Here is a 25,695-nt window from a genome sequence, read left to right as displayed (position 1 = left end):
TAGCCTGAAACCTAAAAGATAGATCTTCCCTTTTTCAAGTTCCTTTTATGCTACTTTACCAAAGTATTATTATAAGGATGATGATGTGATTAAAAAGAAAAAAACATTAAAAAACTATAAACTCAATCGTATTGAATCACTGAAAAATAAAGAAAAAACGGACATATGGTATTTGGGCATACCAATCATGGCAACTGAAAGCAGTGAAAAGGGAGAACAGGTTTAATTTCATTAATTACTTTATTTTAAAGTGAGCCACGTGTGATTCCACACGATGAACATCATTCGGAAGTGACCTCAAGCTTACATTAATGCCGTGTCCATTCTGTCAACTTATGTCTTCATACATAACTTCATAAATTCCAAAACAAAAGGGAAAATGTCTATATCTACAGCTTACTCCTGTGATTAGACCAGATAATCATGACATATATCGTGGTATTTTTAAGATCTGATTGTTATGCTTCCCTTTATAGGCTGAATATGATTTTATACTCTGGGTCACCTTCCCACTTATTGATAAAAAATGTATATAAAAATATGTTTCATTCTTTCATGGATGATAAAAAATTAAAATAATGCATCAACCAACGATTTTTTTGAGTTGACATTGTTTTTTGGTCCATTGAATTTGCAACTCTGCCTTCTTAAAATACCCTACGGGGATTTCCATTGTAAACTTGTTTCTGTCATGGCCGACTTCATCACCTAGTAATGACTGATTTGCATAATTTCTTTCCGGTTTTCTTCACGACATCATGTAGACCAATCAGGTCATCTTCTGCCAATATAAAAAAGTTTTGCACCATTTCCACCAGAACTGTCCATTTAATGTCGGCTTCGTGTATTTCGTCTTATCATTGTTCCCTTTGATTTTGTAGTATCATATGTAACTTCTTAGAATAATGGAATTAAAATTTTCTGTAACTGTTTGTTAACAAACAATGCGCTGTCAAAATCAGCTGTTCAGCATCTACTTTTACTATAGTAATTCCCCATTGCATAGAAAAAGGCCATCGTCCTTTGTGACGTAAATTGGGTCTACCGCCAGCTGCTTCTAAAAGAAAAAGATGTCTGCCATTGTAACGTGAACAAGTCGATAGCAACATTACAAACACTGTATATTTTTAATTTGCCAATCAAACACCATGGTATTAGTGTTGCCTATAGTTGCAAAAGGTCCCAAGTTCAGAGAAATGGATTTTATTTGCATAGGTCAATCATTTTTTTGTAATCTCAAAATTTGATGTTCATTGTCTCAAGTTGAAGGTGATCCAGATTATAGGCTATGCGTGAGACTTTCTTCTGGGAAAGCTCAATGCATTTCTACATGGCAATATTGGCAATAATTTCCAAATTATTATTAAGTAAATAAATAAATGCAAAATTGTTTCCATTGACATATTGGAAGACAAAACATGGCCAAAAACTTGCGCAATCTGTGTCGACAAATTTCAACTTCTGTCAGAATATTTTTTCAGCTGTTCATACTTCTGGTCTTACATTCTACATATATAGGATGTTGCTGTAACATACTGGTTATCATCATTAGTTATTTGGACATCTCTAGATTATGTTATGTAACACAGACCATCAACAACAGTGACCAGTGTTTGTTTATAAACATTCATTAATACTAATATCTATATCCTCACTCTATTCTCTTCTAGTTAAGTTACTAATCAGTTAATGAAATAAGTGTTACTACTAAGAACAACGTGACTGATGAACATATATAGACATTCACTATACGATCCAGAATGTTATTAAAGGGAAAGACCACCTTTGCATTAAGTTAGGCTATGATAAATCATACCCATGTAAACAAAAATAAATAACCTTTATTGCAAAATGTGCACTAAGTCGGTTTGGTACTGATACAAGTAGTGCAAATAATATGTAAACAAAGAATATTCTGTAAATATTTCTACGATCATGTTTATCTAATCACCAAAACACGATGACTTGTCAAGCTTACGATTGCACGAATGATAAATAGAAATGTTCTAAAAGTTTTTTTTACCAGCAACACGAACATTATTCAGAAGTAGCCATAAGATTTTCCTTACAAATAATAGTCATCTGGCTGCAAATTTCTTCTTCTATTTATTTTGGGTTGACATTATAGGGGAAAAGTCCCAAACTTGCAATTTCTTTGGACATTGTAATCAATTTCCTGTTTACTTTCACTTTACAAACCGACTTCGTGACGTCACAGTTCAACTGATCATGGTGGCTCCCATAGGCACGGGAAATTCAAATTTCCTAATTATAAATCTCGATTAATTAATTAAGAAAAGGAAATTATTTTGTTTCAATTTAATTTTCATGAATATTTAATAGATTTGTTTCGATGTTTATGACTTGCACAATAACATGGTCTTCTCCTTTAACAAAGTTTTTTAAATACGAAAGACAATTGAGTATCAGGACAGATTCTTATAATCCTAGCTACTTCTTCTTCTCTGCTTTGATTATTCTATCTTTGTATATCGAGCTATGACTTGATGTGTGAATAAACCGTTTTATTTCATCTTAGTTTATTTACACTACGTCACAATGCTCCATCCAGATAATAATTGCTTGGACTATTGATCCTTTAAAATACTTTGTTTGGACAGAGGTATAAGGTATGGGGTCCTTTTCCCCTTTTTTTTAGTCAATTTTGCTTTACTCTAGTTGAAATTTCAGAAAAAGAAATAAAGAATATTGTATTGAAAATATAATACAATGTTTTAGGGGAAAATCTTTTGTAGCATTAAGAAAATTATGTGTGCCTGTGAATTATCTGTTCTATCCTCTTTTGGTCTCTCTACCAAGGACGATGACTGTGATTTACTGTATATGTGCTGGATTCCTGAACTCCATAAGAATCCATACAAACAATGTTACATAGCTGGATCTGCAAAGTGTACCACTGAACCTCTTTCAAAACTTTTAACTTCTTTACTCACAGCTGTCAAAGAGGGTTTGCAGTCTTACCACAACACCTGTTACTCCTGTAGTGGCATTAATTCAATGTGGATCCTGAAAAATTCAGAAGATCTTTTGGAGACAATCAGTTCAAGACTATTATCAGAGTATAATAGTATTAAAACCTATATTTTTTCAACACTGTGTACTACTATTCCACATACTCAGTTAAAATCCTGACTTAAAAACATTATACATTGTTGTTTTTCCAAAAAAGATGGTACACCTAAATACAAATATATAGTTCTTGTTAGAGATTCCTCATACTTTGTGAGAAATAATTCTAAATCATCTTCCAATTATACAGAAGAAGATGTTTACAAAATGCTGGAAATTTTAATCGACAACATATTTGTCCAGTGTGGTGGACACGTTTTTCAACAAATGGTCGGCATTCCAATGGGAACAAATTGTGCTCCTCTACTTGCTAACCTATTCCTTCACTCTTATGAGGCTGACTATAGCTGATCTGATCCGAAAGAAAAAATATCGCTTAGCTAGATCTTTTTATCTCAGTTTCCGCTATATAGATGACATTTTATCTTTAAACAATCCTAATTTAGGGGATTTGATACATCATATCTATCCCAAAGAACTTGAGATAAAGGATACTACAGACACTGTGAAGTTAGCCTCATATCTTGACCTACACTTAAAAATCGTTGGTAAAGGAAAACTATTGACCAAACTTCACAACAAACGTGATGACTTTTCATTCAAGATTGTCAACTTTCCTTTCATCTGTGGCAACATCCCTTCAGCACCTGCGTATGGAGTGTTCATATCACAACTCATACGTTATGCCAGAGCGTGTCGAGACTACACAGACTTTTTGTATCACACTAGAATTCTAACAAATAGGCTTCTGGAGCAGGGTTATGTTGCTACAAGATTGAAGTCATCACTACAAAAGTTTTATGGTTGTCATCATGAACTCGTGGATCGTTATGGTGTATCCATCTGTGCCATGAAAACTGATTCATTCAACGGGTCATAATTTTTCTTTTCTCTTTCATCTACCCCAGACTTGACCTTTTATGAGCAACTCGGTGGGTGTTTCTAGAAAAGCGTAGGACACTTACCCTACCGGTGCACCTGGTCCATGCTCCAGTTTTTAGTGGAGTCCGAGTTACTCATTTGCATTTCTTACTTCATATGATTTTAGTTACTTTATGTTCTTTGTTGTGTATGTCTGTTTTCCATGTCTGGTCTTTGTCCCTGGATTACATTCTTTTGATTACCGCTATAACCTTGGTTCCCTTGATTACTGCTTGATTACTGCTATAAACTTGGTTCCTTGGATTACTCTTATAAATCTTTAATCAATTTTAATGTTTTTAGCTACGTTACATTACTACAATGACAATATAAATTTGACAAAAAATTTACATTCATTATGATGTAATCTGTGTTCATTCCAGAAAATTGCAACAGACATTCAGATTTCCATTTTACTCCAAATTCTCAAGGATTGCCAGCCATGTCCATTTGATATCAGTCAGTGGGGTTCATCTGTAATTTATTGTGTGCCCTCTGCAGGGTCAGGGGAAAGAATAAGTCCCCAGCTGCACTACCAGCATTTTGGCCCAAAGGAAATGGTCAAGGCCATTGATGCATTAAATAACAACAACATGTCTGGACATGGAACCGAAAAAATTCTGGAAATTCATTGATCAGCTTGTGAAATACTGTGTGCTGGCAGGTCCCACATGCCACACTTTTTTTGCACCATACATTAAATATCCACGCCAAGGGCACAAGGGCTCAGTATTGAATGAACACTGTTATTTTGGGGTTTTTGATCCTTCAGGATCAAAATACATTTTATACCTTATGTCGCTGCTCTATTACTGGAACTTCCCTACTATTTCTGAACACTACACAAAAATGTACCCGAAATGTTATTCCTTTTATATCATTCAATACCTCTTTTATATCCAGTAAATATGTGTTTTGCCATTATTCAGCTCAATTTATTCTATTATTTCTGCAAATAGAATTGAAATCTAGTCTTCATATCAACTGAAAATTTGAGGGACTCCTTTTTGGCCTTGAAAAATATTTAGTAATAATATGCATTTAGGAAATTTAGTTCTTGCAGTAATGTGTCAAGAAGCATAAAATGTGTTAAGCATGTTCCATTTCACTCACTTATCAGTCAAATTCTCCATCTTTTCATTACTAGTTTACTATTAATAAACAGGAAATGAAGGGCAGTGATTTTTAACCAAGTAAAATTGTCATCTGTCAAGTTTTTGGAACTCTTATGTTCTTTAAGAAAATTTTTTCTTAAGCTGAAATTGGTTTTATTTGAATATAATAAATAATCTGTTAGTATAGTTTTTTTAATGTTAATGTAATGAAATTTTACTTTTAGACAGTTTTTAAAATTTATGGAAAAGGTGAAATGGAACAAAATTTGTTTTTGTGTGTGAAGTTGGATCAGACATTCAGTTTATACATATTAGGGAAAAAACAGTTCTTGATATTAAATATGAAAAATGCAAATGTATGATCAAAATTTTATTTTTCATCATGTAATCTTCGAAATTTTGTTCATGCTACAATTTTCACAAGAATCAAAAACCTCTGGTGCTGACAGTCCTTTGATTTTACTCATTATTTTAACATTACATGTGTATATATATCTTTATTCTCATAAATCAATTGAATTAGTCAGGAATTGACAGCATCTTGTAGATATTTTCATGTTGGTTGTCAATTTAATTTAATCATCCCTTTTGTGTGAAGCCATGAATCAAAATAACCACATAATAATCAATTGGTAATTGGTAATTAAATTATTTTAAGGGCAATTGGATGAATAATCTCTTTAGCCCTCTTTGGGAAATTCATTTTTAAATGATAGACTTTAAAAAAATGAGGATAAATTTATTACATTGTCACATTTGTGTAAAAGCCTTTTTATACAATATAATATATGGGTCAGCTCATTATTTTAAAGAGTCACTGGGATAACTGTAACTTTTTACACAGAAATTCACAATTTCCGTTTTTTGAATTGCTTAATTTGAATTTGATACTAACCACTGGATGACTAATTTGGTACATTTAAGAGTTTAGAGAGGCTTTTGTACATCTTACATATATCCATTTTCATCATGTATAAGTATCGAGATGATGCTTCAGTTTACAATTGGGAATTTTTTGTTGAAATTTGGGAAATTTGGACCATAATTCTCTTTGGGAATGAGGTCAAAATTCTTACCAAAAGTAAGGGTTGCATCAATACCAAAGCTGATTGCTTTTAAGCTTAGCTATACAATAGAAGGGTTTTTACTTAACTATTAGAAAATATTGTCCTACTTAAAATACATGTATATTAGTACTAAGAATTGATATTTTCAAATATTAATCATGCAATATTCTATATCACTATATCATGTATAGAGATAGCAGTAATTTACCAAATGTTCCCTTTGTTAAAAAAACTGATATTTTACACTGTTAAATAAATTCTGTAATTTCACTCTCTGACTTTCTCCAGCCAAAACATCACAAAATGTCATGATATGAATGTCAATCCACTGTTCACAAAATTTGAAATTTATGTTAAAAATTGCAAGGAATGATGGAGAAAATCTATATAATAAATAGTAAATAAATTTGTACCCAAATATGGTCACTTGTGCCAAGAACGCATGAAGATTTAACTCATGCACAGAACAAGTTCTGCACTCTTGTTAAATCTAAGCTCTTTGGCACTCGTGATCACATTTTGGTTATTCACTCTTTCCTATTCATTATCGTATTATAATTAATAAAAATGCCTGTAAAATGCATGCAATTACATGTTGATATACCTGGTAGAGCAAAATGGTAATAATATTGACCATTATTGTAGTTTGATGATGAAGATGCTGAAGAAGACATTCCTTTGGAGAAGAGGAAGAAGATATTTTCAAAAGAATGTAAGTTTACAGCATCTTGAAGGACAACTTTCAATCTACCCAAGGAAAGTGCACACTTATGGATGCATTTTTATAACTGAAAGGACCACATGTTTTCAAATTTGTTTAAGTTGAATGATTTTGCTTACTTAAGTATTGTTTAGTATTTTAGATGTTCATGTTATTGAAAAAAAATGTGACTGACCTATATTACATCACAAAAAAATATTGCAGTTTGTACCTTTTAACATTGTGGATGCAGGAGGTTTCTTAAAATCACGAAAATTGAAATCAAATTTTCAACTATAATGATCTCAAAATCACCATATTTTCTAAATTCACAGCAGTAAGTAGATTTTGACTCTTTCAAATGTTATTTACAAATTAATAAAAATTCTACAACACTCCTTTTGCTTTATTAAAACATTCAAAGCTTACTCTTTTCACACAGAGGGTTGATTGAAAAAAAGAACCAATAAAGTTATTGTGTAGAAGTGTATGTTTACAAAAAGGATACAAATTAGTTTTCTTTTCTGTACCTTTTATTTAAAAACTAATTGAATGCTATAATGTACAATGTAAACTTTTACACATCATATGATATGAATTAAGTATTGTGTTTTAGTACGATGTATGATGTATGGGTTTGGTGATGATAGAAATCCTTATACTGAATCTGTGGATATTTTGGAAGACTTGGTTATTGAATACCTCACAGAAATGGTAGGTTGTATACACAGTGTAGTAATAACCTGTTTAAAAAGACTATAACTAAAATAACCTTATGTAGTGACTTATGTCAAATTGATCTGCATATAAAGACCTTTTGTCTTATGTGACCAGGATTTGCCATTCCTTTGAAGGTTACTGTATTATGAACCTTTGAAACTGGTGATCTTATTCTCCATAAAGCTGCCAATTCCTTTCGCTCTTGTCCAACACTGCAAACTGGATTGATATCATGATGACTAGGCATGTTTTACCCAAGAACTTTGTAGTTTGAACTTCTATTTAAACTCAATACATATAAAGTTCTCAGTTCAAACAGCTTTTTAATCTTTTTCTGGTTTATCTGTTATTTACCTATGCTTACTCCTGAAGTTTGATCTGTAAATAGTATTAATTAAGTTCATACTCCTTGCTAAATATGTACTGAAGTCGCTCTGATTTTAATATGTAGGTTTACTGCTCAAGTTTGATATGCAGGTAATATATTAGTGTGACTCTAGTGTTGAAAACTCAATATTAGCTATACTTAAGCAGTTAAGACTCACCAGTAGTCATTGTCTTACTTGTTGCTGTCTCTTCGGGCGCCTGCTCAATCTCCTCAGTGAAGGTACAAATTCCCGCTCTCTATACGGGTATAGCTAATCACCGAAAATAAAGAACATGCTAATAAATGGAACTTAACAAATTCCCCTTCTTTCTTTTTGAAGGAGAGTTTAAATCTAAATGTTCAACAAAACTGTTCGTAGCATGCAAATCTAAGTCTAATTCATATGTACACTATTTACAAGTCTTTGATGCATACAGTTACTATTCCAAACACCTGACCTCCAGAGCACCATCTTTAAGTGCCCTGAGCAGGTTAAGACTTGACGCTCCTCTTTTGGTCAAGCAATCGGCTAGCTGATGTTTTGTTTCGATCCATGTTACTGATTCTATTTGGTTCATTTGAATCAATTCTCGAATGCTGCGAATTTCAAGTTAAGCAAGTTGTTGGCAGCTGAGTGAGTTCTGTGTACAGTGATGTTTTAAAAATGCCACTGTCAATAGCATCTCACAGAGCCAGTGTTTCTGCTGCTAGAGTGCTTTTTGACTGCCAGGTGATAGGAGAGAAGAGTCCATTTTCACTAACAAGCACAATAAAATGCCCTCCTTGTGTACCTCCATCAGATAAATTGCCTAGTAAAGAATCACTAAAAATTATCAGCCTAATTACACTGTCTTTTCCAAGTTTTTTTAATTTCAGAGTGACGGTTTCAGTCTTAAGATTCTTGATTATCTTGTTTGCTTCATTTAGCGTCTGTATATTTGCCATTTTAAGAGATGATGCAAGGTTTGATGCGTCAAATATCACATCTGGCATACTTCGTCTTGCAATCCAGAGTATTTGTCCAATTTTAGACTGCAAAAGGTCTATTTCTTTTCTAGTCAGAGGTGCTTTTTGTCTCCCATACTACTCTTTTCAAGGAATAAACTGGAGACTATTTTGGTAGTTGTTTTGCCTTAAATGTAAGTCATTTTCGTGTTTTGAGAGTTCTATACCAACATAAGGGAATGACCCATTCTCCTCTAACTCTTCTTTTCTGACACAAAAGGTTGATTGTATACTATTTATAACTTTCTTTTCAAATTCTAGTGAACCACCCAACAAAAAGTCATCAACATGACAAGCAAGTACACCTTCTACACTGCCTTTTTCATCTTTCCAGAAAAATACAGCAGGATCAACCTTGAATACACTTACTTTGCATTGTTCAAGGACTTCTTTTATTCTATAATACTAACTAAGAGAAGCATCTGACAGACCATAAACACATTTGCAAATTAGCCAGAAAACATCTTTACACTGAGCTTCTGGTAGCGGTCTTACAAATATCTTTCTTCCTATTTCAGCACCTTGCAAAAAGGCAGTTTTAATGTCCATTGTACGTATTTTCCACCCTCTTTGTGCTATAATGGCCAGTACTAGTCTTAGAGAATCTGTTCCGCAAGTGGGTGAATCTTTTGGTATATCATCTCTGTTAATTTCCTCAAACCCTCTAGCAACTAATCTTGCCTTATGTATTGTCCCATCTGACGTGTCCTTTAGACTATATATCCATCTTGTAAAAATATATTTTTGGCCAGTATCTTTGCATTCGTCATAAACATTGTTGTTCTTCCATGAAGTTAGTTCTTTTAGTTTAGCATTCTTAAACGATACATCTTCAAAAAGCATAACACTGTCCTCATCAGTTGAAGATTAGGTTCCACATCTGGAGCAACCTTTTCAAATTCCTCTAGTTTACTTCAGTCAACTGAAATTTCTGCTCCTTTCATGTTGTCAGGCTCCAAGTAATGCAAGTTAAACCAGTTTTTAATGTTACCTGTAGCCTTTCCAGCACGTCCAATGACCTTAGCAACACAATGTTCTCCACTTTCAGCATTTTTACATCTTATAGTTTGTCCTATTTTCATGTCTGAGAGTTTTGGGGCTTCTGTTTCTGCACTTGCATTTTCAACGTGGCCTAAATGACCTTCATTATTCTCATTTTCAGTGTTTTCAACATAACTATCATCTTCATTCTCATCATCAGTGTCACTATCATAATAATTTTCATATTTGTTTTCCTGTTCTGGCATTGCCTTAGAAATAATCTTGTTACCATGCTCAGAGTTATCAGTCTGATGGTTATATTCTTCTGTTTCAGGTAATGTTGATGTCTTAGTTAATCTGCACTGATGTACTCTAACAAGGATTCCACCATGTCTTACAAAAATAATGACTCCATCTTGTCCAATAACAATACCTGGACCTTTCCACTCTTTGCTATTTGTTTTTTTTTTGTAATAGTCTTTATTACCTGTCTGATAAGAAACACCACTTGGACGTGTTTGTTTTCTCAGTGCTCTGCGAATTCTTTCAGAACATTCACTTCTGGTGAAAGCCAATCTAGCTGAATGCAATGCTTCAATATGTTTTCCAACAATTTCACTCATGGTGGTCTCTTCTAGGGCAGGCAGTTTATCTGTTAAAACACTAGGCAAGTTTGGGTTGCGTCCATTAACTAATTGGTATGGACTATATCCATGTTCATTGTCCATTCTTTGCTATTAAAGCTTAACTTAAAGCAATATCCCAGTCACAATTATTATCTGATTTCACTTTCAGTAAGAGTTTGATTGTGCCTTTCAAGAAGGCCATTACTCCAAGGACTGCAGTAGTTTTAACTTCAATGTTGAAGTTCTCTGTCACATACTTCATCATTATTAAATTCACCACCATTATCACTATATAGACATTTTGGTGAACTGTGTATTGAAATCCAAGATTCCAAGAACTTCTTAATAAATTGTGATGCATTTTTTGTTCTCATGATACTGCCAGCACTAAAACATGTGAATTCATCGATGATATGTGAATACCATACATTATGCTCTAGTTCATGCAGATCAGCCGCTTCTGTTTCATTGAAATCTGTTGCTAATGGCAGTCCAACTACTGGTTTTGAACTGGGTCTTTTATTAGTGATACAAATGTCACAATTTTCACATACTGAACGGAGAATTTCTAATGTATCCGCATTGCCTACACCAGCTTTATTGAGAAGTTTTGCTAAACGGGTATATGTTGCATGTCCAAATTGTTTGTGAATTTTAATTAATATCTTGCATTTCTCTGTTGTATTCATGTCATCCGTGATATTAAGTATGTTTTCCTCTGAACTTACATATATTTCTGGCTTTGTTTTCATAATGTTTATACAGTAATGTCCACTAGATGTGAACTCTAATTCAACTGGTTTGTCAAACATAGTTACCTTATCATTCTTTAAGTCCAGCACAGTTTCAGCTTTCTTAAAGGATGCCTTACTGAGTAACAAAGGGATATCAGCTTTTACAATTTTGGTTTCAACTTTACAATCAGTACTTCCTATCTGAGCTGGTATAGTTGCACACATAAAAGAGTTAACTACTTTTCCATCACCAATCTTAAATGCCCTATTACTTGCACTTGTAGCAAAGTCCCCTGTTTTCTCTGAAAACTTTAAACCATTTTTCCCCCACAGACAGTACAAGTGCACGCAGTGTCTATAATTGCTGCACAAGCAGATTCAAGTACAAATATCTCACTCACAGGTGGCTCTTCCTTCATGAAAAGCATCAAATTGCAATTCTCTACAATGTCAGACTCAACTTGATTGACAGAGTTTCTTTGTCAGGACAGTCTTTAGCCCAATGAAAAACATTCTGACAGATTGCACATTTTGTTCGTTTACCAAACTTGTTTAAGGGATTAGTGCCCCTTTCCCTTGATTTGGTCCCAGACCCTTTCTTTTGTTGTGTGTAGTATACTGGCTCTTGTTTAATTGTGATACTTGGTAGATTAGCACTGAATTCTGTAGGTCCAGATGTTCTTTCACCAAATATATGTTGCAAAGCTGACATCATGAGGCATATTGACATCACTAGATGCTGTTAAGGTTAATTGTTTGTCTCTGGAGGAAAGGCCAGCATTGTCTAACAATTTGAAGGCAAGGACAGCTTCAGGGAGTGTCATATCATTTTTTTTTAGCTTTGTTATATCTCATGTCAAATTCAACAATATAATCTGACATTGATAACCTTTCTGTTTTAACAAACATATCAAATTTCTTGTAGGCCTCGTATACTTTGTCCTTATCATCCCGTCAAAACGTCTTGTCCAGTTGAGCTATCAGCTTAGCCATGCCATCTTCCTTTGCCAGATCGGCAGCCAGGATTTCTATTGCAATGTCCTGTGCATTCCTTTTAACGTAAGCGATACAGCAAGTGCTTGTTTTTCAGCTTTCAATTCCGTTACTAGTCGCCAGACTGAAATTTCATTCTTCCATGTTTCATAAGTCATTAACCTCGGGTTAAACGTGGGAGGATTCTTAAAACTTGTCGCCATGTTTTTCTCCAGGCTCTGCTACCATAAAAACTAAATGTTAGCTATACTTAAGCAGTTAAGACTCACCAGTAGTCATTGTCTTACTTGTTGCTGTCTCTTCGGGCGCCTGCTTGATCTCCTCAGTGAAGGTACGAATTCCCGCTATCTATACGGGTATTACTAATCACCGGAAATAAGGAACATGCTAATAAACGGAACTTAACATTGTGGCTCTCTGGTTTTATTTCTCCTTAGTTAATCAACTGTTTCATATCTCCATACTGAATCTCTATGGTGGATCTCTGATTTCACATCTCCAGGGCCAATCTGCAGTTTCAGATCTCCATTTTGGATCTCTGGTTTTACTTTTCATTGGTTAATCTGCTGTTTCACATCACCAAGGATCTGTACTTTCACTTATCCATATTTAATTAGATGTTGTCAATAACTTTTTCATTTTTCCAGGATTAAGCAACTTTGTAACATCGTCATGGTGGATCTCTGGTTTTCTATTGTCAAAGGTTGATTTGTGATTTTTCTCCTGGTATTATTTTGAAATTTTATTTCTCTTGGGTTAATTTACCTTTAGTTTGACCTCTTATGTTAGATCAGTTATTTCTCCTGAGATGATCTTTGGATTACCCCTCTAGGATGCACGTTAGATTATCATTGGTTACCTGTAGCTATACCTGTTTTGGTAGATCAGTTATTTCTCAAAGGATGATCTTTAGGTTACCCCTCTAGGATTAAGGTTGGTTTCTCATTATTTACATGTAGTTTGTCAGTTATTTCTTTTTAATTGAAACTGTAGAAATGCATTAAAATGATGTAATAAGTTCTCATACGTTCTTGTGAATTTTGTGTGAAATACAAAAAATTGTTCCAGATGCAGTTCCCATTATTTTTAGCTTTTATCGAAATTGATAAGAAGGAATTAAGTGAGAGTTCAGAAATAATTGTTTGCATTTATTTATGATTGAAGATACTTTGAAGTGAGGACAAAATAAAACTAAAGCAAGGGCCAAAGACAAAGCAAAGAAATGTCCAGTCTCCAGACAAAGCCACAATAATATACAGAAATGAATAATAATTTATGTTTAGAGTGTAAAGAAATCTATTGTCATCGAATTATTTTTAAGTCAAGATATTTTATTTATTTACTTTTTCAATATATATTTGTAGACAAAGAAGGCTATGGAGGTTGGGAGGCCAGGGAGGATCAGTGTGGAGGACATTATATTTCTTATCAGGAAAGATCCTAAAAAATACTCCAGAGTCAAGGAATTACTCACGATGAATGAAGAACTCAGAAAAGCTAGAAAAGCCTTTGATGAAATCAAATATGCTACTACAAAATAGGCATTGGTCAATTCTAATTAGGAGTTATATAAATAGTTATGAAGTGAAATGGCATAAGATGCAGATAATGCAATTAGCAATGGAATGGGTGAGATCATACCCATGAAAGAGCAGACTCGCTTTTAATATATCTCTCAGAATAGATGAATTGCCATAATTGAAAGAGATCTGTGCTTTTTCTTAATTAAGTCTGATCGATGCAGTTATTAATAACAGTTATTAACTTGTAAATAGGAAGTGTTCTTTTATATATTTGCTTCTCGTTTTAGAATTTTTTTTAATTCTGAAAGTGTATGTAAAATTTATATGTAGCAAATTAAAAGACTATTTTAAAATAAACATATACAGGTTTATTGATTTCTCAAAATTAACATTAAGACAAAAAAGGTGCTAGTTTTATCAGTGGCATGTTTCTTAATTTTTATGTCATGCACATTGGTTTGTAAAAGAGTAATCAAGGGAACCAAGATTCTGGCAGAACATTTTATTATGAAGTATATTTTCATTTTTGAATAACCATTGAATTTAAGCCATACAACTTGTACAATGTATATACATCTTCTTAGTTTGAGATGATGAATTCTAGAGATTTTGCATTCCTTCACTCTTGTCAAGGTCATATATAGTCTAATGACTTTATCTACTTTGCACCATAAACAGTTTGTTTTTTTTTTCTTTTTATGGATAGTTTAATTCAGTTGATTAGGTAATCATGTTTATATATATGTTTGAAAATAAATATGAATTGCAAATTAAATGTGATTTATTATCTATACACATGCTTTAATTACCAGCCTTTTTAAACACTATTTTTGAACAAAAGAATGTGTTGTAGAATTTAAATATTGCAAATAGGAAACATGTTCTTGAGAGTCAAAGATTCAAGTTTCAACAGTTTTGTCAACTTTTAGAACAGACTTTTGATAATTTTTACTGGTCTGCAATGGATGTTGTGAAAGGTGAGACTAAGGTATTGTGTTTCGGGCATCCATGTTAAGATTTTCATGTTCAGTTTCCTGATAATGTCAGTTTGGTATGAACCATTTATGCTTGGTCAATCCTGTTTGGTATGCAGTTGCACTAGCATCACTCTACTTTAAATCTGTATCCATTTCATTTCACCCACAGCCCCTGAATATTGACTAAGAAAATTTAAAATTTCACATTAAGATTTTCATGTTAAGTTTTCTGATCAAGTCAATTTGATATAAACCACTTAAGCTAAGTCAATCATTTTTGGTATGCAGTTACATTACCATCACTCTACCACAAATCTGTATCCATATGCTCCCGCAGTCACGGTCCATTTATTCAGAGATTATCACTATACTTGAGGAATCTGTTCACTTCCATGGTGTCAAATGGTTGAGTTTATATTATATATTGTCCATAATATATAAGATTATGAGCTTCCTGAAATGTAGCATGATAAGACCGCAGCATGCAAAACACTGTTCGGTTGGGAAAAGTGTAGACACAATATTAGTTTTTGACACACTTAAGCATAAGGACTTACAATTTATTATGGACACAATAACTGGCCTCCTTTTTTGGCCTCTAATTTCTAAATATCAAGTCTTTACCCCCAAAATCAATCCAAGTCCGAAGTATATTGTGTAACAATATCATAGATTTTCCTAAGCTTTCACTGGAGTTATATAGTTGAATATTTGTACTTTCTGTTCTGATGACCTTTCTGATCAGCCAATCAGAATTCATCTTTCATGATTTTGAAAGCATTGTTCCAAGGGAAAAACTCAAGGATTCTGAAAAGGTCATCAGAACAGAAAGTAGAATGGAGAGTTGTTATATCCTATATGCAGTAAATGAATGGAACAATTTATAGGTCTAATTTTAATTAAATTGGTACGAATTCAACAAAGTCCCATAACTTATGTAAAATTTGTTGAATCAAAATGGCAATGCAATATGATCAACTACATATGGTGACTGACAATCCTACAAATCTGAACAAAATCCGTTGAGCTGTTTCCTAGGAGTTGCATCCACAAATGTTTGTATAGTGTAGCATGTACAAATTCATAATAAATCCCATAACTCCTGTAAAATTTGTTGAATCAAAATGGTGGCACAATATGATCAACTATGTATGATGACTTACAATCCTACTATATTTAACAAAAAAAAGTTGAGCGGTTTCCGAGGATTTGCGTCCACAAAGTGTGATGGATGGATGCACCGTCATTGGTTTTTCTATGTCCCCTTCAGCGTAGAAGTGAGAGACAAATAAATTTTGAAATAGAACCAAAAATAAAAAAGCTGATTGTTTCAGGTGTGGCCCCTTTGATCCCTTATAACTCAAAAACCATAAGAGATATCTGAAATCTGATTGAAAAATGCAAGCAGGGATTTTCATAGGGAATCCAATAAACAAAAAATGTTTGAAACTGGACTTGAAATTGTAGTTTTTTTGGTGTGGTCCAACTCCAAAATGCTTAAGATAAGCCTACATTGTAAGAAATTTTCAAAAGGATCAGATATCAAATCTATATGATATTAACTTTAATGGTCAGTTTTTGCATCTATTAAACCTGTACGTAGTAGGTGTAAATATTTTACTACTGTACAGTCCTTCAACTGACCCACACAACAATTTGATGGATCAATGACTGTTGACTGATTGATCACTGACGGATTGATGACCGGTGACAGATCTGATCGCAGTTTTGTTATGTAAAATGATGTAAGATTTGTTTGAAATTAAAAAAAAAAAGAAATGTAACATACAAGTATAAATTGATGTTTAAATCTATAACATTATGTAAATATGTGTAAAATTGACAAAAAAGAGAATAAAAACTGTAAAATACAGTAGCCGCTTTGTGGTCATGTGATGCGATCAGCGGTTTAATTGATCGGTTTGACGGATCGATGACTGACCGGAAACTGATCGGTGACCAATGATCATTCCCAATTTTTGTTGCACGGTACTGCATTTTAAAATCTCGACTTTGATCTTTTTCATTTATTTGATTGTATCATTTTATTGCATGCATTGTGATTTTTATAGTATGGGATACTTATGTTAAGCGCTTAAAAGTAATTTGGATTAGATATGTGCTATATAAATGCTTTGTAATAGTAATAAGATAGACATCTGAATCTTAAAAATCTGATTAAAAATAAGCTTTCCTATCAAACCTCATGATAACACCTCTTCCTCCTTTTTAGTCCCTTATTTCCAAAAGGGGTGGGGCATTAAATCTCTAAAAACTATGTGGCCCTACGCCATGTCCGTATGAACAATGTATAAAATTTCAAAAAAGATTGGATAAGTTTTACTCAAGTTATTGTAAATAAACTAAAGTTAAAGGATGCCAACAACGACAACGGGGTGATACCATTATATGACAAAAAACTTTTTTGTGGTCTATATGGCAAAACGAAAAAAATTTGTGGTTGTATGATTAGTAACACTGGCACCATCAATCAAGTTTTGAATAACAGCTTCCATATGCAACAGGCGAGATATATCTCTGTGTTATATCATACAGGCCAACTATTGATCAAGGTCAGTGCAAGATAAGAAACTTTGCTTTTAAATACATGTATACTGATAAGTGATAAAATTAAAGACAAGAATTTATAAAGAAATCTCTTTCTTATAGTTCTCTCAACTGGCCAAATTCAAATAAGTCTTAAAAAGGAGTTTTAACCATATAAAGTCTCTCATAGAAGAAAAAAAAAAGCTCTTTTATTTTATTGACCTGAAAAGAGTCATTTCATTTGGGCATTATGGCCATGAAATATTTACATTGGCTAATTTGTTCACTGTTGTTAATTTCATTCTCACGTAACATTTGGTTTCTATTAACTATAACTTAGTATTAGCTATTTTATGTTCACGTAATTTCTAAAGAAGCGAAGCAAGATTTGAAGAAGTAGGGTATTGAACTTGAAGGTTGTAATCCAATATGTCTGCAAATATTAAGTAAAATTCCTTGGTTTGTCTTTTTTTTAAAAGATATGGTCTAGAATACAATTATATTAAGTTTGTATTTTGTAATTGTTGGTAATGTGGTAACATTTTTTTAATGACAATTGACCACAAAAAGTGAGCTAAAGAAGCATAATTTTCTGCCACTCACTGTGTTGACAGAACATATCTCTGTTGTGTAATAGTACTTTGCATGCAACAATTATCAATAAATTTGAGGGCAATAAAAAAAAACTAAATTGTCCATCCAAAAAAACTTGTTTTTCCACATTCTTCTACCTATTTATATGAATTATTTAAGCTGAAAACTTGTGTTCTCAAGGCCTTTGTAGGATGTCATGCATATGTATCATAGTTATAATTTTTTCAACTACATTAAATTCAAACCACTTCCAATAAGGTCCATACCACTGAATATGTCATGAAAAGTTCAGAAAAAAATGTCCGAAAATATATGATTAAAAAGACAAGTTTTACAGTACCAGGTAATTCATTTTGATATAACTATGAAGCAAATATCAAGTCAGTATATAAACCATATTCATTATTTCAAATGTAGAAGTACTTTAAACAAGATTATCAGCGTATTGCACACAACAATACACATAGACTCTATCAGTTGCAGAAAAATACAGGACCATTACTATATGCATGTCAATAATTAATCCATCTAACCTCAATTTCAACAAGGCAAGTAAATCCTTAAAAAATTACTTGACAAAAGATAATCCGTTGAAAAAAAAGCAAAAGTTTCTTAATAAAAAAATAAACAGCAAAATAGAAAAAATCAACCGCTTAATCTGTAAACATGTCTTGGCGCACTCACATACAAAACATCATCTCCAATCATAGGAAATTAAACTGGAAGATTACTAAGAGAAAATGTCCCCTGCTTCAAGTGTAAAACCCTTAAGTTCAAAATTTTCTCCAACAGTAACTGCACTCGTCATGCTACAGATCTACAAGTACATGATGCCCAATTTTCCTACAAGCATTTCATTCAAATCCCTTGAGTGGCTTAGGAATAGTTGTGCTTACTAGGTTTTACCCTTCAGTTGGATGTGTCAACTCCTTTTGGAGTCATCTGACAGTAATTACTTTCCTTCATGCACATCTACATATCCCATACCATCTTATATCATCAAAATCCCTTCAACAATTTAGGAGTTGCACTTACCAGAAATGTGGACAGACAGGGTGATCCCTATAACCCCCAAACTTTGTCAGACGAGGGGTATAGAAACTAGATAAAATGTGTCCATTAGACATGTATGACCCACCTTTAATTATTTATGTAAGCCATTATCTTAAGAATAACACAAACCCATAAAATGTAACAAAATTGTCCCAACAAACAGGACGTTTGATGTGCTACCGAGTCAAAAAGCTTCCATACCTATAACTCATGGAGTCAATTAAACCCAATTAAAATAGGTCAAGAAACTGGAATGCTGACTAAGGCAGTAAAGGCCCTGCTGCATAAATTGAACAATTATATTTTTTTGGTGCATGCTGATAAGATATGAGTATAGAGAGATGTTCATATGGCAGGCAGCCTGATAGGAACACAAGTGTCACCCCCCTCGAAACCGAGTACATGGAGGAACTGTTTGGTCAGAGATTTTATGCTTGACACATCATTGTGGACGACTACATATTTTTGACTGATGTGTTATGCAGTTATTGGTGAATACATAGATGCCAAGGATCAGTTTTTCACCCTGATCCTCAGGAATTTTGACCCTCTTTCTGGGTTCAGGGTGGAGAAAAATATTCACAGGGTTTTCAGAAGTTCAGGGGAAAAAAATCGCATCCCTTTCCCCAATAAGAGGCTACCAGAAACAAGTAATGGAACAAATTCCTTATTTTCATTTTTGGCTGGGAGGCTTCGCCCTCCCTGGTCATTCCACCAGGACTTTGCCCTGGACCCAATGGGGACCATAAGTGGTCCTTAAGACCCCTTATCGATTTTATCAGGGTTTTCATCATTTAAATGTTGGCAAGTATGGGGAATAACAAGCTATGAAAATTGCTAAATGGCTACTCAAAACTTATTTTGTTTTCCCAATTCAACTTGGGGTAAAAATTACTACATAGATCAAATATCACTGAAATCCTCACAAGTTGAAATTTTGGGGGAAAGGGTCAGCCGTTTTGAAAATGGCTGTTTGAAACCTATTTTCAGTAGCACCATTCAACTCAGTATACCACAGTTATAATGTTAGCCATATATTAATTGAAATACAAAAAAATGTATATACTAGTTGACAATTTTGGTGGTATTTTTGCTTGAAATGGTTATTTCATAAATGTGGACAATATAAGTAAAACATTCATTTGTATCCTTTATTATTTTCACTTCATTTTATAATTTTTGCAAATGGAGACAAGTAACAATTATCAACTACAGTGCTGCCAGTAGAATAATGATATTTCTAATATGACGTCTTCACATCGTCAAACAGTATATGTCGGTACAACCCCACCTGTCGCTGTTACTTGATGTTAAGTAATAGAATACAAATGCCATACCCATGTTAAAATGAGTACAAATCTATCCCCTACATGAATTATTTCTTAAACAGATACGAATTAAACGAAACAATTATTGGTTAGATACTTTCATGGTCTGTATATTATATGTATCAGTATACACACTAATGATGATGAATTTGGTTCTTTATCTCAATTAAATTAAATTTTTTTAATAATTATTAAAGGAAAGCTATTTACAGTATCAGTATCAATTATATACACAAATAACAAAAACAAATATATTTATAATTTTTTTTACACATGACACTAATGTTTATACTTGATAGTTTTCATGTACAAAAAACATGGCAAATGAAAACTGGTACTGTTTACAATTATTTTTATGTATTGACAATCACATGTACCTACTGGTACATTCAAAATACTTTCGTAATTCTTTTTTCTTCATATTTTCATTTTTCTAACAAATGATAAACAACAATATCTACACAGATGATATAATTCAAGAGTATCATCAATAAATTGGTCATAGAACAATTCTCAACTAAAATTTATTACATAAAATTCATCATTACTCATTATTGTATTGTATACCAGGATACAATGTTACAAAAGATAATGAATGATTGGTGGTATTTCAAGGTTTGTTGACAAGATGCAACATTTTAAATTAGAAATAAATTTTCATGGAATAAGTGCTTAACAAAATGTTATAATTTGCTAGATAGTTAAACTATAAAATTTCTTATTTAAGTTTGTTATACATTTGGTACAATCTAAATGATACATAAAAATCTCAATATCTGAATTACTGATTAAATATCAGTGGAGCTCTCATACATGTACCTTATTACATGTACTGGTAAGTTGACTTAAATTAAGATATTTCAACCACTGAGCTTTTGCATCATCTTATCATCAGCATTTTTCATTGTTTTAACAGTTTCTGAACAGGAGGCACATCATTTTAGAATTTATATCCCAATAATTTTCAAATTGTTGTTTTAATAGTGCCCCTAATAAAGGTTCTACACAAAGGACACCTTTTAATTTTGGGAGAACAATTTTTACATGTCACTAAATGTCCGCAAGGCACAAACGTAATGCCAACTTTTTCATCAAGACATATTTTACAGGTATATAAATCCTTCAATTCCTCATTTTCCTTCTGTATTTTCTCAGGATCTGTATCTGTATAGAAATAAGGCAGTTTAATGTGAGATTTTCATAACAGTTGTATTTAATAAACCTCCCAGACCACAAACACTTTGATAATTTCCAAAACTTAATTAAGGGTCAGTTTTGCAAAACTCACTATCAAAGATGACAGTGATAAAAATGTTCTAATCTATTACAATTAAGTTGAAAATTTTTACTGATCAAAAACCATAAAAGTTCCTTAAATAGAACTTTTGCTTTTTAAAGTCAGTAGATTAAGAATATATATTATCGTTAGAAAATAAGAATGAATGTATCCTTGTCAATGTAATCATCATTATAGGCACAAGTTATCTAATAACCAAAATATGAGACATTTATCAAACTTTACACCAAATCATTATGGAAAATATTACTTGAAAAATTGTAACATCTTTAAAGTTGGTTTCACCTGAAGTGGTATAATACAAGCAATTAAGAAAGGAGAGCATGAAATTAACAGGTAAACAAATGCTCTCTAGGTGCAGCTTGGGCTGTGTCTCTGTACCAAAGATGTGGTTTATGAGAATAAATTGATGGTGGTTGTGGAAATAAAATAATCTTTTAACATACTAGTAAATGGGACTGAATTTACCAATAAAAAGAATAATAGATTGTTTATCAGACAATAAAGGACTTGTCCTATGGATATATTTATATTTTATGTATATTGTGGTTGTACATACCACTGGGTGCAGGATTTTCTTCCTTTGAGTTACTAGACTCAGATTGAGATCTGGGTTCAGCCATTTCTGACATATTGATTTGGTTGGCTTTAGCATCACTGTTTTCAATGGTCTCTCTGTTCTCCAGAAGGAAATCTACTAGTCTTTCATTTGTAATATCTTTCCATTCTAGTTGAAATAATAAGGTTTATTTCATATGCAAATAAAGTGAAGCAGTTTAATCATAAAAATCTCAAATATTCATCTTACTTTTAAAAAATCACTTATCCCAAAACCTGCTGAGAGTGCAATTACTGCACACAAACTGGAGGTCCTCCATTAGTTAAATTGGTCTGGTTGGGCTTGAACACATGAATTTTCCTATTTCCAATAAAAATTGAGTGGAATAAAAGGACAGCGTTCCAATGTCCCCCGCGAAAAAAAAAATGTGGAAAACTTACAATTCACTGAAATTTTTGAAGTTCAAGGCCAAAATTTCATAAAAATCAATCAACCCTAACCAAAGTCGAACTTAATCTGTAACTTCTCATAGTTAGACTACATACAAAATATAAAATCTGTTGGTAAAAGTATTATAAAAAAAGTGCAGAAAACTGTAAATTCACTGAAATTTTCTAAGTCCAAGGGCCATAACTGCCATAAAAATCATTCAACCATAACCAAAGTCGACTTAATCTGTAACTCTCAATAATGAGGCAACATACCAAAAACAAACTTATTTGCTAAAAGCATAACAGAAAAAGTGCGGAAAACACGGATGGACAGACAGACAGACGTCCAGCATTTCCATGTCCCACAATAAAAAGATGATAAATTCCTTACCATGCTGTTGCAGCAGCTGATTCATTGCTTTTTTTATTGTTCTCTCCTTAATTTCACCAAATATCTGTTCAGTAATAATGTACTGAGCTGCCGGGTGTTGAATTGGGTCCTTCACTGCACTTGACTTCTCTATTTACAAAAGAACAAATCAAAATAGAATTAGGACAGCAGTATAACTATCAAAATTGTGCAAGCTAAATAAAAGGTTTGAGAGATGTTATTTAAAAAGCTTTTGCATAAAAAGTATATAAGTCACTTTGTTTATAAGTTTAATGCAGTGTGTATTTCACTTGTTCTCATTTCTGTCTCTTTTTCACTATTTAAACCAAAAATAAGTCAGTTCAGTAAGACATGAATGTCCTTCTATCAACATTCAATTCTTATCATATACATTTTCTATGGATTTGTTTATTAAAAAAATTCTCAACCAATTTTCAGTAATAAAGAAATGAACAACTCTCATAAATTAACATTAGAAGCAAAAAATGTAAAATGGTCTGATTGAAGAGATCTTGATTAATCAATTACAAGACCTGATCAGTAAGATCTTGATATCACAATGCAATGTCAATGAGATCTTGATTGATCCATAGCATGACATGATAAAGTGAGATCTTCACTGACCAATTACATAATCTGATCAATGACCTCTTGATTTATCCTATCACATTGCTATGTCAATGAGATCTTGATTGACTCATTATATGACTTGATCAGTGAGATCTTCCTTGATTCTATCACATGACCAGATCAGTGAGACCTTGATTGATCCTTTAACATTGCCTGATCAGTAAGACCTTGATTGATCCTATTAAAAAGCCTGATCAGTGAGACCTTGATTATCATATTAACTGACTTGATCAGTGAGACCTTGATTATCTTATTACCTTACCAGATAAGTGAAACCTTGATTGATCTTATTACCTGACCTGATCAGCGAGACTTTGATTATCGTATTAACTGACCTGATCAATGAGACATTAATTGATCTTATTGACTGGCCTGATCAGTGAGACCTTGATCGATCTAATTACCTGACCTGATCGATGAGACCTTAATTGATCTTATTAACTGAACAAATCAGTGAGACCTTGATCGATCTTATTACCCGACCTGATCAGTGAGATTATTATTAACCCTATCCCTTTTAATACTAACATAGGTTTAGTGATATATCAATACCTAGATCAGTTGGTGCTGAAGCAGCTCCTGAAACCTGCTGTTCTATTTCTGCATCCTATTAAAAATGATTTAAACAGTGTCAATTCTAAAGGTTAATGACATTGATATGCGAGAATTATCAAATTTTAGTAATTTCAATATTCAACATGGGTAAAATATATTGTTTGATCGTGCCACTCTTTGTCTTCCTCTTGGTAAAATGTAACTATGTTTTATCATTGTGAAATACATGTTATGTAACCTCACTAATATCTTACTGTGTCCTTCAGCACCTCATTTTGTTTCTTCATTTTATCCAATTAATTAACTTATTATTATTTCACACTTGACACACATGGTTTTAAATGAGAATAACCCAATAAATTAACTCCAAGCCTTCATTCAAGACCATTAAAAATAAATTGGGAAGATGAACATTTCTTAATACGGACTAGACTATACATTATACCTGAAGCTGTTTTATTCATGATGAAAATAAGAGCGTTTAAATAAATATAAAATACAAGTAGATTTTACGTACGGTTTGTAGTCCTAGTATAGTTAGTACTTGGTCTATGAACTCTTGACCTTTCTTCTGGCGTAGATAGGGACACTTCCTGGACCAACGGGCATGTTCTACCCATGGGTTGTCATCTGTTTCCCAGTTCCTTAAACCTAACAGGTGATTAATAGAAAAAAATCAATTTACGCTTAACAAATTATGCAAAATAAAAATTTAATTTAGCACTAAATTCAGCTTCAATTTTTTAGAGATATCTGGGATATGTTCACTGACTACAAATGCAAACTGTACACTGTTTTTGTTTGTACTTACAAAAATCTGAAAAAATAACTTTTAATTATTCCAATGAATAAAGGTTCATGCAGAGAATGGACACAGTAATACTTAGTACCAGAGTTAGAAATAGTAGTTTGCTCCCCAGCCCGAGATTGGTTATTTTTGACTGGTTAGAATTTGAGTAAGTTTCCACCCTGCTTAATAGCTTACATGTACAAACCAAATACAGAAATTCTATGAATAATAAAAAAAATAATGTGGCAGGGTGATTGGTAGTGTTTGTTGAGATAAAAATCTTGTAAAAAAAAAGCAAAGGCCTGATACATAAAATGGTCTATGAATACCATACATTGACTTCATCAGGTCATGTTGACCTAGGTTAATACAAGGATAATTTGATTGTAAATCTTTACTTCACTAAAACATAAATCTTTGTACAACTATAACTTCCTTTCCTACAAAGGAATTAACAAAACAAAGTACATCACTTACCTATTCCACAGTGAAAGCACCTGACACAGTCACCAAAATCTGTAACATACAATATACTAAGTATGAATGTAATGATGACAAAAATACAGATCTCTACAAAGTACAGATACAGCTATAAATACTCTATCATGTTAAAAAGTCACAATTAACAAGCCCTAAACATCCTTTTCTAAACACATTGATTTGAGCTTATGAGTATGAAAGAAAATTAAATGCTTCACAGG

The 25,695-nt window shown here is 32.8% G+C and overlaps 2 protein-coding genes across 8 annotated transcripts in view; one reads left to right on the top strand and one right to left on the bottom strand.

Annotated features, from left to right (window-relative positions):
- The first annotated feature begins 63 nt into the window (after positions 1 to 63).
- LOC148615188 (transcription initiation factor TFIID subunit 13-like) lies at positions 64 to 14,617 on the top strand. The gene is made up of 4 exons (XM_088589853.1): positions 64 to 220; positions 6,839 to 6,905; positions 7,510 to 7,607; positions 13,684 to 14,617. The coding sequence occupies exons 1-4, from the start codon at positions 188 to 190 to the stop codon at positions 13,858 to 13,860; spliced, it is 375 nt and encodes a 124-aa protein (XP_088445979.1). The 5' UTR covers positions 64 to 187; the 3' UTR covers positions 13,861 to 14,617.
- Positions 14,618 to 20,150: 5,533 nt separating this feature from the next.
- The window catches only part of LOC148615186 (baculoviral IAP repeat-containing protein 3-like), a 45,463-nt gene continuing 39,918 nt past the window's right edge, over positions 20,151 to 25,695 (bottom strand). For all 7 annotated transcript variants that reach the window (XM_088589843.1, XM_088589844.1, XM_088589845.1 and 4 more), the window contains 6 exons: positions 25,472 to 25,510; positions 24,722 to 24,855; positions 24,202 to 24,256; positions 23,020 to 23,148; positions 22,198 to 22,365; positions 20,151 to 21,505 (listed from right to left, as the gene is read on the bottom strand). In XM_088589843.1, the coding sequence (XP_088445969.1) occupies positions 21,306 to 21,505; positions 22,198 to 22,365; positions 23,020 to 23,148; positions 24,202 to 24,256; positions 24,722 to 24,855; positions 25,472 to 25,510 (725 nt within the window). In that variant the 3' untranslated portion in view covers positions 20,151 to 21,305. The remainder of the gene's footprint in view (positions 21,506 to 22,197; positions 22,366 to 23,019; positions 23,149 to 24,201; positions 24,257 to 24,721; positions 24,856 to 25,471; positions 25,511 to 25,695) is intronic.

Source organism: Perna viridis, chromosome 6 (genome assembly GCF_037379345.1).
Source record: "Perna viridis isolate PV_CMFRI_1.1 ecotype Kerala chromosome 6, ASM3737934v1, whole genome shotgun sequence".
In the NCBI taxonomy this organism is placed as follows: Eukaryota; Metazoa; Mollusca; class Bivalvia; order Mytilida; family Mytilidae; genus Perna; species Perna viridis.
The sequence above is the reverse complement of the archived record's forward strand: the minus strand, read 5'-3'. Positions and strand labels throughout refer to the sequence as shown.